The sequence below is a fragment of the Mustela nigripes genome, chromosome 4, assembly GCF_022355385.1.
Source record: "Mustela nigripes isolate SB6536 chromosome 4, MUSNIG.SB6536, whole genome shotgun sequence".
NCBI classification, from domain to species: Eukaryota; Metazoa; Chordata; class Mammalia; order Carnivora; family Mustelidae; genus Mustela; species Mustela nigripes.
In genome coordinates, this window is record NC_081560.1 from 14,893,107 (window position 1) to 14,906,170 (window position 13,064).

At 40.7% G+C, this 13,064-nt stretch overlaps 1 protein-coding gene across 1 annotated transcript in view; it reads left to right on the forward strand.

Moving 5' to 3' along the window:
• Window positions 1–12,088, forward strand: part of SVOPL (SVOP like) — a 73,657-nt gene extending 61,569 nt beyond the window's left edge. The window contains exons 15-16 of the mRNA XM_059395604.1: window positions 10,450–10,563; window positions 11,308–12,088. Coding sequence (XP_059251587.1) covers window positions 10,450–10,563; window positions 11,308–11,319 — 126 coding nt within the window. The 3' untranslated portion in view covers window positions 11,320–12,088. The remainder of the gene's footprint in view (window positions 1–10,449; window positions 10,564–11,307) is intronic.
• The last annotated feature ends 976 nt before the right edge of the window (window positions 12,089–13,064 follow it).

The following is a 13,064-nucleotide window of genomic DNA, read 5'->3' on the forward strand; positions in this document are numbered from 1 at the left end:
GGAGTTTTGGCTTGCTGGCTCTCCCCCGCTAAGTCCTGCAGTGTAGCTGGCTGGGAATTCTTTACTACAGTCCTGTGGAAGGTCAGCCCTGCTAGACATCACGTCCAGGTGATCAGGAGGTATCCCCTGGGCAATAGCCACAAAAACTAGGGCACCAGACATACACACAAGTTCCTTCCTTGGAGAAACCAGATCTCTGGAGCAAGGCTGAGGGAGAGTGCAGAGTTGTTCCTTGCTGGCCTCCATCTTTGGAGAGTATTTCAGTAGATTCCTAGTTGCGTATTCAAGTAGATGCTTGTGTTAAAGGGTGCTGCTTTAAGCAAAGTAGTTGTGTGTTCAAGGGTGATGCTTTAAGCAAACAGGCCTCTTTCATAAAAACACTGCATGTGTTTGACCAGACTGTCTCTGCCTCTGGCTGGGGAGGGGTGTGTGGAGGGGATTAGGGGGCTAGTAGTTGGCCAGGTTAATTGCATTTGAGCCCTTTAAGAATGGTTTCTTCATTTTCTGGGGCTGTGGGGACCTCATGGACACGGACCCCTTGGCTCTCAAAGCTAGATGTTGTAGGGGCTCATCTCTCTGGTGCATGTCTTAGAAGTTGGGGTGTCAGATGTGGGATTCATACCCATAATTCCTTGGGGAGGAGCTTGGAGTTTTAAGTTCCTTCCTGATTGTGATGGCTGCACCAGGAGTGGGGTTTAGGGCAAGATTGTGTCTCAGCCTCTCTGACTGTTTTGATGTGAGTTTTCTTTCTTGTTTGCCCTATCTGTAGGAGTCGCTCAGCTAGTTTTTGGATTTCTTTCAGAGGAAATGATTTCATATATACCTGTAGATTCAATCTGTCCATGAAAGGAGGTGAGTTTAGGATCTTCCTATGTTGCCATCTTGAATAGAAACTTCCATACACTTTTTATAGCCTACTTTCTGCATGCAACAGAATGTTGCTGACATTTTTCATATCCATAAAAAGTCAAGCCCTCTATTCATGCTGAAAAATATATTCTCAGATGTATACTCCAAAAGGAACTTTTCAGAGGCGCCTGGGTGGCTCAGTGGGTTAAGCCTCTGCCTTCAGCTCAGGTCATGATCTTGGGGTCCTGGGATCAAGCCCTGCTTCGGGCTCTCTGCTTGGTGGGAGCCTGCTTCCCTTTCTCTCTCTGCCTGCCTATCTGCCTGCCTGTGATCCCTCTCTCTCTCTCTCTGTCAAATAAATAAATAAAATATTTTTAAAAAGTAACTTTTCAGTTAATTTATCAGTTCTGTGTGTTAAAGGTCTAGACTACTTGATATTGTTCTGTCATAAATAACAGTAATGAGCAGCCTTGCACTTACATTTTTATCCAGCTATGCAATTACCTCTTTAGGATAAATTCCTTAGAAATTGGATTGGTAGGTAGGTCAGGGGGTCTGCTCAATTTCCATTTTGATACACCGGGCTAACACCCACTTTGGGAAGGTTGTTCAAGTGAGGACGGTCCTGCCGCTTCACTTGTCAGCCATTTGGTTAGTCTTTGTTGTATTTGCAAATCTCACTGACAATAAAGGATATCTCTTTGTCATTGTAATTAGTCTTTCTTTGGTGAGTAATGAGACTGACTGCTCTTTTCACATTTTAATTGGGTATTTTATCTTTTTTAGCCTGTCCATTTAGGGCCCTTCCCATTTTTCAATTCTTTAAAACATTGATTTGTGAGAATCCTTTGTATGTATAAAGGATTTCAACCATTTTTCTGACATACTGCAAATATTGCCCCAATTTTCCATTTGTCTTTCATTCTTGTTTCTGTTCTCCTTGCTTTGTAAGTCCATAGACACTCATGTTTATCAATGTTTTCTTTACAATAGACACTCACGTTTATCAATGTTTTCTTGACAACTTCTGTGGTCTGTGATTAGGATTATGAAAATAGACCTTTCCCTTTTGTAATCTTCTCTTTTTGGGAGAGAGGATATATAAGCATTTTATTGAAGTATAGCATGTAAAAGCCTCAGCCTTCACGAAGTGAATGCATCCCAGATTCTGACCCAGAAAATCCTGACCAGGACATTGGGATACTGCAGTAGAAGGCCTAATGTGATTTCCTAACTGGTGGACCAGTGGTCCCCACACACTTGATTTAATAACCCATTTTTTACTCCTGAGTTAGAAATGTCTGTCTGCTTACATTTTCACAATTACTTGTTCTATTTCTAGCCTCGCTCTATTTTAGTCCATTGATCTTTCTGGTTTCGTCATTGTCATAGTCTTCTAGTTAGTTGAATGATATTTATAGTACACTTGCAAAACTGGCTGCCTGAGCCCCACCTCATTATTCTTTCTCAGATAAGCCGCAAAGCCTCCCCTGTCCGCCCAAACCCTTTTAAGATTTTAATTATTAATTCATTAAATATATCCATTAATTTAGGAAAAAGTGACTTTTTCACTAATACTATCTTCTTAAGAGCAGAGTTTGTCTTCAGTTGTTCAATGTTTGTTCTATGCTCCTTGCTGACATTTTACTGTTTTCTTGTGAGAGATCCTGAAAATCTTGTTAAGTGTATTCTTAGGCATTTTAAGGCTTTTCATTGTTGTTGTGAATGGATTGTTTTCTTACATTATAAATTCTAGTCTCACAGTTTGCATGAGCTGTATTTGCAAAGGCTAGTGAGTGTTTGGCTGTTGATTGGCCAACAGCCAGCTCACTGAACTCATTCCTCATTCCTAATGGTTTTTCATCTGAGCCTTTTGAGTTTTTTAGGTTTATAACACATCTGTCTCATGATTTCAATCCATCCCTGCAGGTGGAACCCTTCCAGTCAACATTTTAATGTGTTTAAGATTCCATAGCTTACATGTGATAAACTCACTCCCATTGGCTCTCCTTTGTCTGCTTCCCAGCCCAGCTACTTCATCGGGTTCCTTCCCCTCACTGTCCTCACTTCCTCCCCCAGAAATTCCCCCACCCCACAAACCCAGCTGCAGCCCTCCCTATTCCACCAGAATGATTCTTGATAGCATCTCGGATGACCTCCATGCCTCTACACTGAAACCTTGTTTTAATCTCCCATGTCGACCTCTCCCTTACTATAGCTAAGGACAAGTGGTCATATCCTCATTTTCTCTCACCTTCTCAGGGCATCCATCACCTGGCGCACTTGTGGGTTTCCTCCTGCATCTCAGGTTGTTCCTTCCCCATCTCCTTGTGGTTTATCTTACTCTCCTTTTTTTTCCCCCCATTGTTGGGAATTCTTAGTGCTCAATTTTTTAGACCCTCATTTTTTTATATTAGTCTCCATGTAGGTGATTTCACACATTTTTTTTTTTTTTTTTTTAACGATTTTAATTACTAACCAGATGCTCCCAACTCCCAACTTTGTATGCCTGGACTAGGGCTTACTTAGCTCCAGATTCATGTTATCTAGTTGGCATTTCCACCCGAATTTCTCAAAATCATTTTAAATTCAGCATGTTCAGTGTCGATCTTGGGATATCTTTCCCCACATCCATTCCTCTTCCAGTCCCCGTCAGTGAATGCCATCACTATCCAATCTGGCGTTGTCCTTCTCCTCTCTTCTCCCTTCTCATCCTAGTCAATCCCCACCATGCGGATTTACCCTCCTAGGACAGGTCCTGCATCCTTCACCTTTCCTCCTTTCTTACCACTGGCACCACTCTGGTTCAGATAACCCTAGCCTCTCACTGGGCTGCCAAGAGAACATCGGACCACTTTCCTTCTGCAAGCTCTTATTCTCCTTCAACGTCTCCTCCCAGTAGCCATGCGAATCTGTGCGGTTCTTGTTGTCTTGCCTTTGCCCTTCTTCGTAGGTAAAGACCCAAATCCTCAACTTGGTTTATAGGTCCCCACCAGTGAGGTTCCCACCGGTGCTCTTACCCGTTTACTTAGCTCTGAACAGTCTGCTGCTTGTAGTTGATGACCCAGTTACCACCTTCTGGGATTCTCTCACTTGCTGTTCCCTTGGACTAGAAACCCTCTCCCCTTCCACCCTGTCACCATCTCCAGTTAGCTATGATGAACTCTCTGCTCAGGGAAGTCCTCCTGAGGCCTTACCCGGAGTCTCCCTGCTGTGACCTCCCTGTGAGCTCTTATGCAGCCTTGAAATCTTCCTTCATATTGATTATCAGATTGTAGTTGCTGATTTGTGTGCTGGTCTATCCAAACTCCATCTCTTCCAGTACTTGCAGCCCTGAGAGGACAAGGATATGGGCATGTTTTACTCATTTTTTTTCTTTCTTTCTCCAGTGCCTGGCATGTAGTGGGCATTGAAACATTTTGTGAATGTATTTTTTTCTAGATAGAAAATAAATTTTTTGTTTTAAGTAATCTCTACACCCATTGTGGGGCTTGAACTCCTGACCCCAAGATCAAGAGTCACACACTCCTCTGAGCCAGCTAGGCACCCTGAATTTTTTTTTTTTATCTTGATTTTGTATCCAACTATTCCATTGAAATAGCTTGAGTCAGTTTGAGTCCTTGGAAAAGCAGTTGCTAACAATTGCACATGTAAGAGATTATTAGTTGGGAAAGAGCTGGCAGGGTAAATGAGGGAGGGAGCGGGGGTGTGCAGGGAAACCTCTCAGCCATGGGGCAGGTGACAGCAGTGAGGATCCCATTAGCCAGGGTGTTTTGCTTTGTCAGTAAACCACTAGGTTTTATCTTACCAGTATTTCATTTATAATTTTTGAATCAACACTTACACAGGAGAGGGCAGTTGGGTTTTTGTGTGTATTTGTTAAGTTCTGCAGTTGCTGTCACTCTGGTTTCATAAAAAAGAAATTGGAAGCTTTTCTTGCCCTGGGTGTTTCCTTCCTTGGAGATTCAAAAGAACTGATCTGTGAAAGTGAATCTGGCACTTTTGAGGATGCATTTTTTGGCCACTAGGTTTTTCTGTTGTTTTGGTTCTCTCTCTCTCTTTTTTTTAAATCTTGAGTAAATGTCAGGAAAAATTTTTTATTGAATATTTATGCAAATTTATTAACAAAGAACTCTGGGGAGTAGTCTCTATGGTTTTTTCCTACATTTCCTCTGTGTTAGTGATTATTTCTTCTTTTACTTTCTTCATTCTATACCTTTATATATTTCCACTATAATTCATCATTTATCAAGTCCATTGGTTTCTGATTTGTAACATTCATTTAGGCTTGTTTTTATTGAATTTCTACACTAGTTTCTCAGGTACTTCTTGAGTCAGATGTATAGTTTGGGGTTTTTCTTTTTTATTAACAAGGCTTACCATCATTTTTAGATACATATATCTTTAAAGTCCTTATGTGAGAGAACGCGAGTGAGCACAGAAGCAGGGGGAGGAGCGGTAGAGGCAGAGGGAGAAGCAGAGTCCCCGCTGAGTGGGAGTTTTCCGGCATATTCTTCCAGATTCTTTTCTATGCATGTATTTGTCTCTCTGGGTGTTGTACATAAGTAATATTTGTATATTCTTAGATGCATAGATATAAGTAGGTACACATACTTCCATGAATATGTGCATTTCTCTGTGTCCATGTTCTAGGCACCTGTGGAGAAGGATGGAGCACCCTCCATGTTTTTGTTGTTAAGTCGGGACTGATGATGTGTACACATGTCACTGGGGTATGGGAAGGTCTTGTTTTAACTTAATTACAGAGTTGAGGTTCATGGGAGAGCAGGACAGCCTTCTCAAGCAGCTCTGAATTGACCTTGAGAGGGCAAGGCAAGGAGACTGGCTGGCTGGGATGTTTAGTGTGGCCAGGGTGAGGGGTCCCACCGTAGGGTGGTGGCTTGTGTGGTGTGGGTCTTTCGTTGCCACCCAGGCTCTCTTGGCAGTTCAGAATTTGGGGCAGAAGAATATAAGGGAAGGGTGAGGCTTAAGGGCTCACAGCAGTCATCAAATAGTCCCGACTGCTCTTTACAGTTTATGTCCATCTGTGTGTGTACGTGTAGCTAGGCCCGTATGTAAACACACATACACAAACTGTCCATCTATCCACACATATCTGCATATTGCAGCTGCCTTCACATTCGTAATCTTCTCATGTTAGTAAATGTAAATTAACCTCATTCTTTCAAGTAAGTGCATGGGTTTCCATTGCATGGCTGTGCCAGGGCTAGCTGTTACTTGGTGGGTGAACAAATAATTCCTGTGTTCTGCTTCTACAAACAACGGCACCCTGACCATCATGCACACAGCTCTGTATGGGAGCAGCTGTATTCGCCATAGGATAGCACTGAGCTCTTGCATGTTATACTGTACAATCAAGGTCCCACATTCTTTAAAGTTACATTCTAGTGGAGAATGGACAAGGGACGAATGGTTTACTAATATGTTGGTATGAATAATGCTATGTAAACATAGAAAACGGAGAAAGGAGATAGTGATGGGGGTGGTCTGCTAGCTAGATGGTTAGGGAACACCCCTTTCCCTGCCTACAATAGCGCAGAGAGATGTGGGAATGACTATGGAATATGAGTGAAAAAGCATGATTTTGTAGAAAAAGTCTGTTGGGTAATTTTTAAGTCAAAATGTGTATGTATCTTAAATTATGATGGATCTTGTCAAACTGTCTTCTCTTAAAAAATACACAGTCCTTGATATAACATTAACACTTTTTAAAAAAGATTTATTCTGGGGTGCCTGGGTGGCTCAGTGTGTTAAAGCCTCTGCCTTCAGCTCAGGTCATGATCCAGGGTCCTGGGATTGAGCCCCACATCAGGCTCTCGCTCAGTGGGGAGCCTGTTTCCTTCTCTCTCTCTCTCTGCCTGCTTCTCTGCCTACTTGTGATCTCTGTCAAATAAATAAATAAAATCTTTTTTTTTTTTTTTTTAAAAGATTTCTTCATTTTTAGAGATGGAGTGAGCAAACACGAGGGGAGAGGTAGAGAATCCCAAGCGGACTCTGTGCCGAGTGCAGAGCCCGACGTGGGGCACAGAGCCCCATATGGGGCTCAATCCCATGACCCTGAGATGATGCACCTGGGTTGAAACCTAGGGTGGGGCACTTGAACTGTCTGAACCACAGGTGCCCACATTCTTAAGTATCTGTGTTCTTTCCTTCCTCATCAAAAAGGATGGTAAAAATTTTTTGAATCCTTTGATATGGTAGACAATAAATTATACCTTAATTTGTACTTAGTTCATTATGAGTAAAGCTGAACATCTTTCATAGATTTATTAAACATTTGTATATTTTTTTTTGACAAATTGCTTATTTATGTGATTAGCAACTCTCCTGCAGGCCATTTAGCCATTATTATACTACAATGTTTGTAGTTTGTCTTTTGATTTTACTATCAATTTTTTTGGCATACAAAATTTAAAATTATTAGGTCATCAATTTACCAAGCATTTTCACTTAAGGAGCTCGTGTTTTGTATCATGCTTACTGGCCTGCATCCTTCATGCATCTATGAGACTGCAAGTTCAAAGGCTTTTAGTGTTTCGTCTAAAACATTAAATTCTTTGATCTTTTCACAATTTGTTTATACTTAAGGTCTAAGGCCAGATGTAAGAATTCGGCTTTAAAAAGCAACAAAACACCTACCTGGTTGTCCCCAGGCCATTAATCATCCTCTTGTCTGGCTCCTCTCAATCGATTTACCATACTGCTTTTATAATAAGCCCAATTTCCATACTTAGAGCTACTTTGTAATTCATTGTTTTACAGATTTTGGCACCAGTATCACACTACTAATGATTACAACTTTACTACCACTTAGGCTAATAACTTCCCTCAAGTTCCTTCACCGGAACATGGTCCCAGAAGTTCCCTGGTTTTTCTTATATGTTCATTCTTTCAAATTAACTTTAAAATCAATTTCCCACCCAAATTGACTCAAAAATCCTACTGGGATTTTTTTTCCCCTACTGGGATTTTGAATCCTTTGAATAGAGATTGAGAATTCATTAAAATTACAGATTATTTTGAGAAGTACTTTCACAGTCCATTTTTCTAAGAACTAAATAGACTTACTCAATTTTACATATTCTTTAGTTATTTTTCTTGATATGTATTTTACATATTTATTCCTAAGTATTTTACTTTTGTTCCTATTAGCTGTGTCCCACACATTTAATATTCTGTATTTTCATTGTTTTTTTCATGAGGTTTTGACTCCTGGATTTTATTTTATTTTTTTTATTTTTTTATTATTATTATTATTATTTTTTTAAAGATTTTATTTATTTATTTGACAGACAGAGATCACAAGTAGGCAGAGAGGCAGGCAGAGAGAGAGAGGAGGAAGCAGGCTCCCTGCTGAGCAGAGAGCCCAATGCGGGACTCGATCCCAGGACCTTGAGATCACGACCTGAGCCGAAGGCAGCGGCTTAACCCACTGAGCCACCCAGGCGCCCCTGACTCCTGGATTTTAGAAGTACGTGGAGATGTTGCTGTTTTCTAGTTTGATACTTCCAGTCAGAATATATTCTAGGGTTTTAAATATTTTTTAAAGATTTAAGTTCTCTCTCTACTCAATGTGGGTTCAAACTTACAACCCTGAGATCGAGTCACATGTTCTACTGAGCCAGCCAGGTGCCTTTAGGATTTAAATCCTTTAAGGTTCATTTTATGCCTCCAGAACATGGTCTATTTTGGTGAATGTTCCATGGGCTGTAGAGAGGAATGTGTATTCTGCTGTTTGGTAAGGTGTTCTGTAAATGTCAGACCCTGTTGGTTCATGGCCTGTAAGGTTCTTCTAGTCCTCGATTTTGCTGACTAGTAGTTCTATCAATTACTGAGAAAGGGGCATTGAAGTCTCCAACTGTGTGTGGATTTACCTAGATCTTTGTTTTCACTGAATATATTTTGAAGCTCTGTGGTAAACCTTTAGAATGGTTGTGTCTTTGTGGATAAACCTTTCATCACTGTGTAATGTCCCTCTTTTTCCCTGGTCTGGGCTGATTTTTAGAAGTAGAGATTAACAGATTGATCTTTTTGATACAGTGAATCAAAGATGGGCCTGCGAATCTACGTTGTAACAAAATTCTCAGATGATTTTTATCATCAGGCAATAGATTTCTTCCTTAAAAACAACAGAAATTGACTCTGGTTCACTTAGGCAGAAAGGAACTTCTTATTGGAAGAATATCCAGTAACATCTACTGGATTGCTAGAGTCCTGCTATGAAGCCCAGACTGGTATTTCTGTAGGGAAGCCAGGTGGGGGTTGCTCTCTCTGATCCTAGGTAGTAGAGCAGTTATGTAACCTCAGTTGAAACCATCAGGTCTCATACCACCTAAGACTTTAAAATCTGTTGCAAAGGTTGGGGAGGAATATGGCTGCTGGTGGTGTGAATTGTGGTTTTAGAGGACAGAAAAGGCAGGATTGGCAGATGTATCTAGACACATAAGCTTAACTGTGGCACACTTTGGTCATGGTTCAAATGCCTGGTTTCTTTTGGTTCCTACCTTTCCCCTTTTATGAGCCTGGATTTTCTCTGGGGAAAATTGTAACTTTTTTTGGAAAATAATATCTAATACTTGCTAGGGTGAGTACACAACAGGGAGTAAATATCGTGGGTTGTTCACATGGTGAGTGGAATTATTTACTGTTTTGGAAGGCAATAGGCTTTATACGCAAGATGGGCTCTCCAATTCTGTATCTTAGGGGAACCTAAGAGGTTGAATAGCACTTGATTGTGTGAGGGATCTACATGTGTCTTTGGACAAGTCATCACTTATTCCTTACTTTAGGCTCATTGGTAACATTAGGTTGGACTAGACCTGCTAATTTCTAGACCTGTCCAAAAATTGCAGTGTTCTGTGACTGGAGAGAACCTTGCTGTTCTGTCACTTTATTTAAACATCCTTGTGAAATTAGTTGACAACTACCAAGAGCTTGGCTTTTTGCTAACTTGAGGCAGCCCTGGGTTAACAGATGTAGGAGAGGGGAATGTCTGAACTAGCCAGAAAACAGAGCGTGGTCTTGGCCAACTGGCAGAAATCCACTCTGAATGTGGAAAATGGAAACTAAACAGAAAGTAGTCACACATGAAGCATCATGACCATAGACGACCCATTTCTATCTTTTCAGAGACCTGTAGATTACATCTCTAAATAAACTTCCTCCTAATCCATCCTGTCAGAACTGAAGGGGAACGAGTGGATGTTAGGCAGAGGACTCCTGCATGACTAACAATGAGAATTAGAAGTTGAACAAACTAGACTGGTATGAAAGTGGGGGGAACCAGATCTCTTATATTCCCCAGATACTGGTTTGCCCTGGAGATACTGAGAAGTGGGTGCAGAGAGGTCTGACCTGGCCAGTATGTGTTAATGTCAGTCTTAACTCACAGGGTCACTCAAGATGCCTACAGTAGCTGGGCCCAAATAAAAGACCTAAGATGTCAGGAAAGCACAATTTATAGAATGGTTGCAAAGGACATTCACTCATGTAGGTGGAGAGAGGATTTCCCCTTATGACAAAAAAATCCTTTAGAAGTGACTGGGCACAATAAATTGAGTCATTCCTTATGACCTGCAGGTTCTTATGAATGCCTCACTCTTGGGGGCCCTGTGTCTTTTCTCATCGGTCTGTGTTGTATGTGCCATTTCTGCATTTACTCTCCCCATTGAGACCAAAGGACGGGCCCTGCAGGTAAGTGATGCAGAAATCATTTCAGTATTCTTTTTTTAAAGATTTATTTATTTATTTATTTGACAGAGAGAGAGATCACAAGTAGGCAGAGAGGCAGGCAGAGAGAGAGGAGGAAGCAGGCTCCCTGCTGAGCAGAGAGCCCGATGCAGGGCTCAATCCCAGGACCCTGGGATCATGACCTGAGCCAAAGGCAGAGGCTTAACCCACTGAGCCACCCAGGCGCCCCATCACTTCAGTATTCTTAACTACCATCTTCGGACCAACGGGAATTAACTTGGAGTCTGGAAATTCTTCTTTGAAGCAGACCTGACATCCAGGTGTGTGCTAACACATGGTATTTGCTTAATGGGTTCCAGTAAACAAAACAACTGGGTATCCAGTTTGTTTGCATGTAACTTGGAGCAGCACTGAAACTAAAGTAACCAAGGGTTCACTCCAAATCTTTGCTAACAGGGACAAAACAAAACACCCAAGGCTTATTTAGGTAGTATGCTTAAATTAGCATTCTTGAAAGAGGATACTTAGAGTGTGATTTTTCTGAATGATGTCTTTATCCCACTAGAATTAACTCTAAAGCTACCATTGCTAATGTGAGGTACACAAGGGTAAATGGTAGGGTCTTAGTTACTTAAAAGTTTATTAACAAATCTTCTCGTACCAGTTTTGAGTGCCAGACACTAAGGATGAATGGAAAAGGCTTTCTTTTTATTGTGTATTGATCTACTGAATCACTTCTTATTCCAGCAAATTAAATGAAGACCTGTAAACCAATGTCTACCAGAGAAGAAAAACACACTTTGTCTTTACGAAGAGTTGTGGCACATTTTTAAAAATTTGGTTTATTTTCTGTACACTACTTGGTAATTAAACTGCTTATTTTTTCAAAAATACGGCATAAGAGAATGAGGTGGGTAAACTTTATATTGATAACCTTGGGAGATTATGAGAATGTCTATAAAAATATACTTTTAAGACTGGAAAGGTTTTTATGGGAGATGGGTAGGGGGGAAGGTAGCTTTTCTTCTTTGACATCGTTTGTTAAAGTTGCCTAGAGAAAATGTATACATATTTGATATTTTCCCATGAGGTTTGTAGCAAAAAGTTGGCCTGAAATTTGGTAGCTAAGGCATGAACTTAAGGGCATCATTAAGCCTTTCAAAATAGTCACATTCACAATTTAAATTTGTATTTATTTAAATTGTGGCCTCCATATTGATGAAAATTGCTTATTTATGTAGTATGCTTACATTAGCATGATTCTTGTATATAATTGTGAAAAAGCTGGGAATAAACTTTTTCCCAGATCCTGGTTTCAGTGTTATTTCATGACTTTATGGGAGACTAAAAAAAAAAAAATTTAATGCACAAAGCTTTTCTATATCATGCAATCACTTACCTGCCCTTTGCATGCGGAACATCACACCCGTGCATATCACTATACTAGGTTAGGTACGGTGTAGAAAACAAAACAAAACACCTAAGGCTTTTATGTTGAGATGTAATCTTTTATTGCTATTTATTTAGGCATGTTGTAGACATCTCTAAAACTGGGCACCCCACGGCTTGTTCGTCTACTACTCCCATCCATACTTTGCAGTGGAAACTCTGTAGGAGAGGGTTTATACACCTGCTTCAATAGGGGTGAAAATCCTTCCTATTTGAACCAGAGGTACAAAAATGGCTTAAAATCAGGAAATTTTCCCTGTAAAGGACTAGACAGTAAATATTTCACTTTGTGAGCTAAATATGGTCTCTGCCACATACCTCCATCACCCTTTCAGCCTTAAAAAAATCCCTATCTCTTAGCCAAATTTAACCTCTGGCACTCTTTTACACAGTCTAACAGACCATGTGTCGAAATAAATTTCTAGATCCAAGATGGAATAGCTCCTGCCCAGAGTGCCGTATCAGCAAACTGAAATTTTAGAGAATGTTAAGAGCTCGGGGCAGAGGGAGTAGACCACTTGAGATCATGACCTGCGCCAGAATCAAGTCAGACACTTCACTGAGCCACCCAGGTACTCTAGCAAACTGAAATAACCTTCATGGCCCTGTAACTGTTCCGCTGGGCCAGAAACTGTGTGTTCAGTGTGCCAATCACCAAGCCAACTCCAGCCTCTTATTTTTATCCAATAAAAGCTTCCTGCCTTCTACGCCAGCTTTCAGTTCTCTGGACTCTTGGGAATGGACACTGCCCACTCCATAAAGTGTCAAATAAGGTTTGTTTGGGTCACCTAAAGCATTTTTAACTCGTTGTGGCAGTAAGGATGAGCATCTGAAGCAGACTGCTAATGGCCTGTGGACCAATAAGACACATAATAGGCAAGGAGCCTGCTGAACCCTTTGAGTTCACTGTTCCTCTCATCAAAACCAAGGGCCGTGGGTAGTTACTTTAGGCTTTGTAAGTCGCTCTCTGATCTAAATGGACTGTGTGTTAGAGATATATATATATATATATATATATATATATATATATATATATAAATTTATATGTATAAATT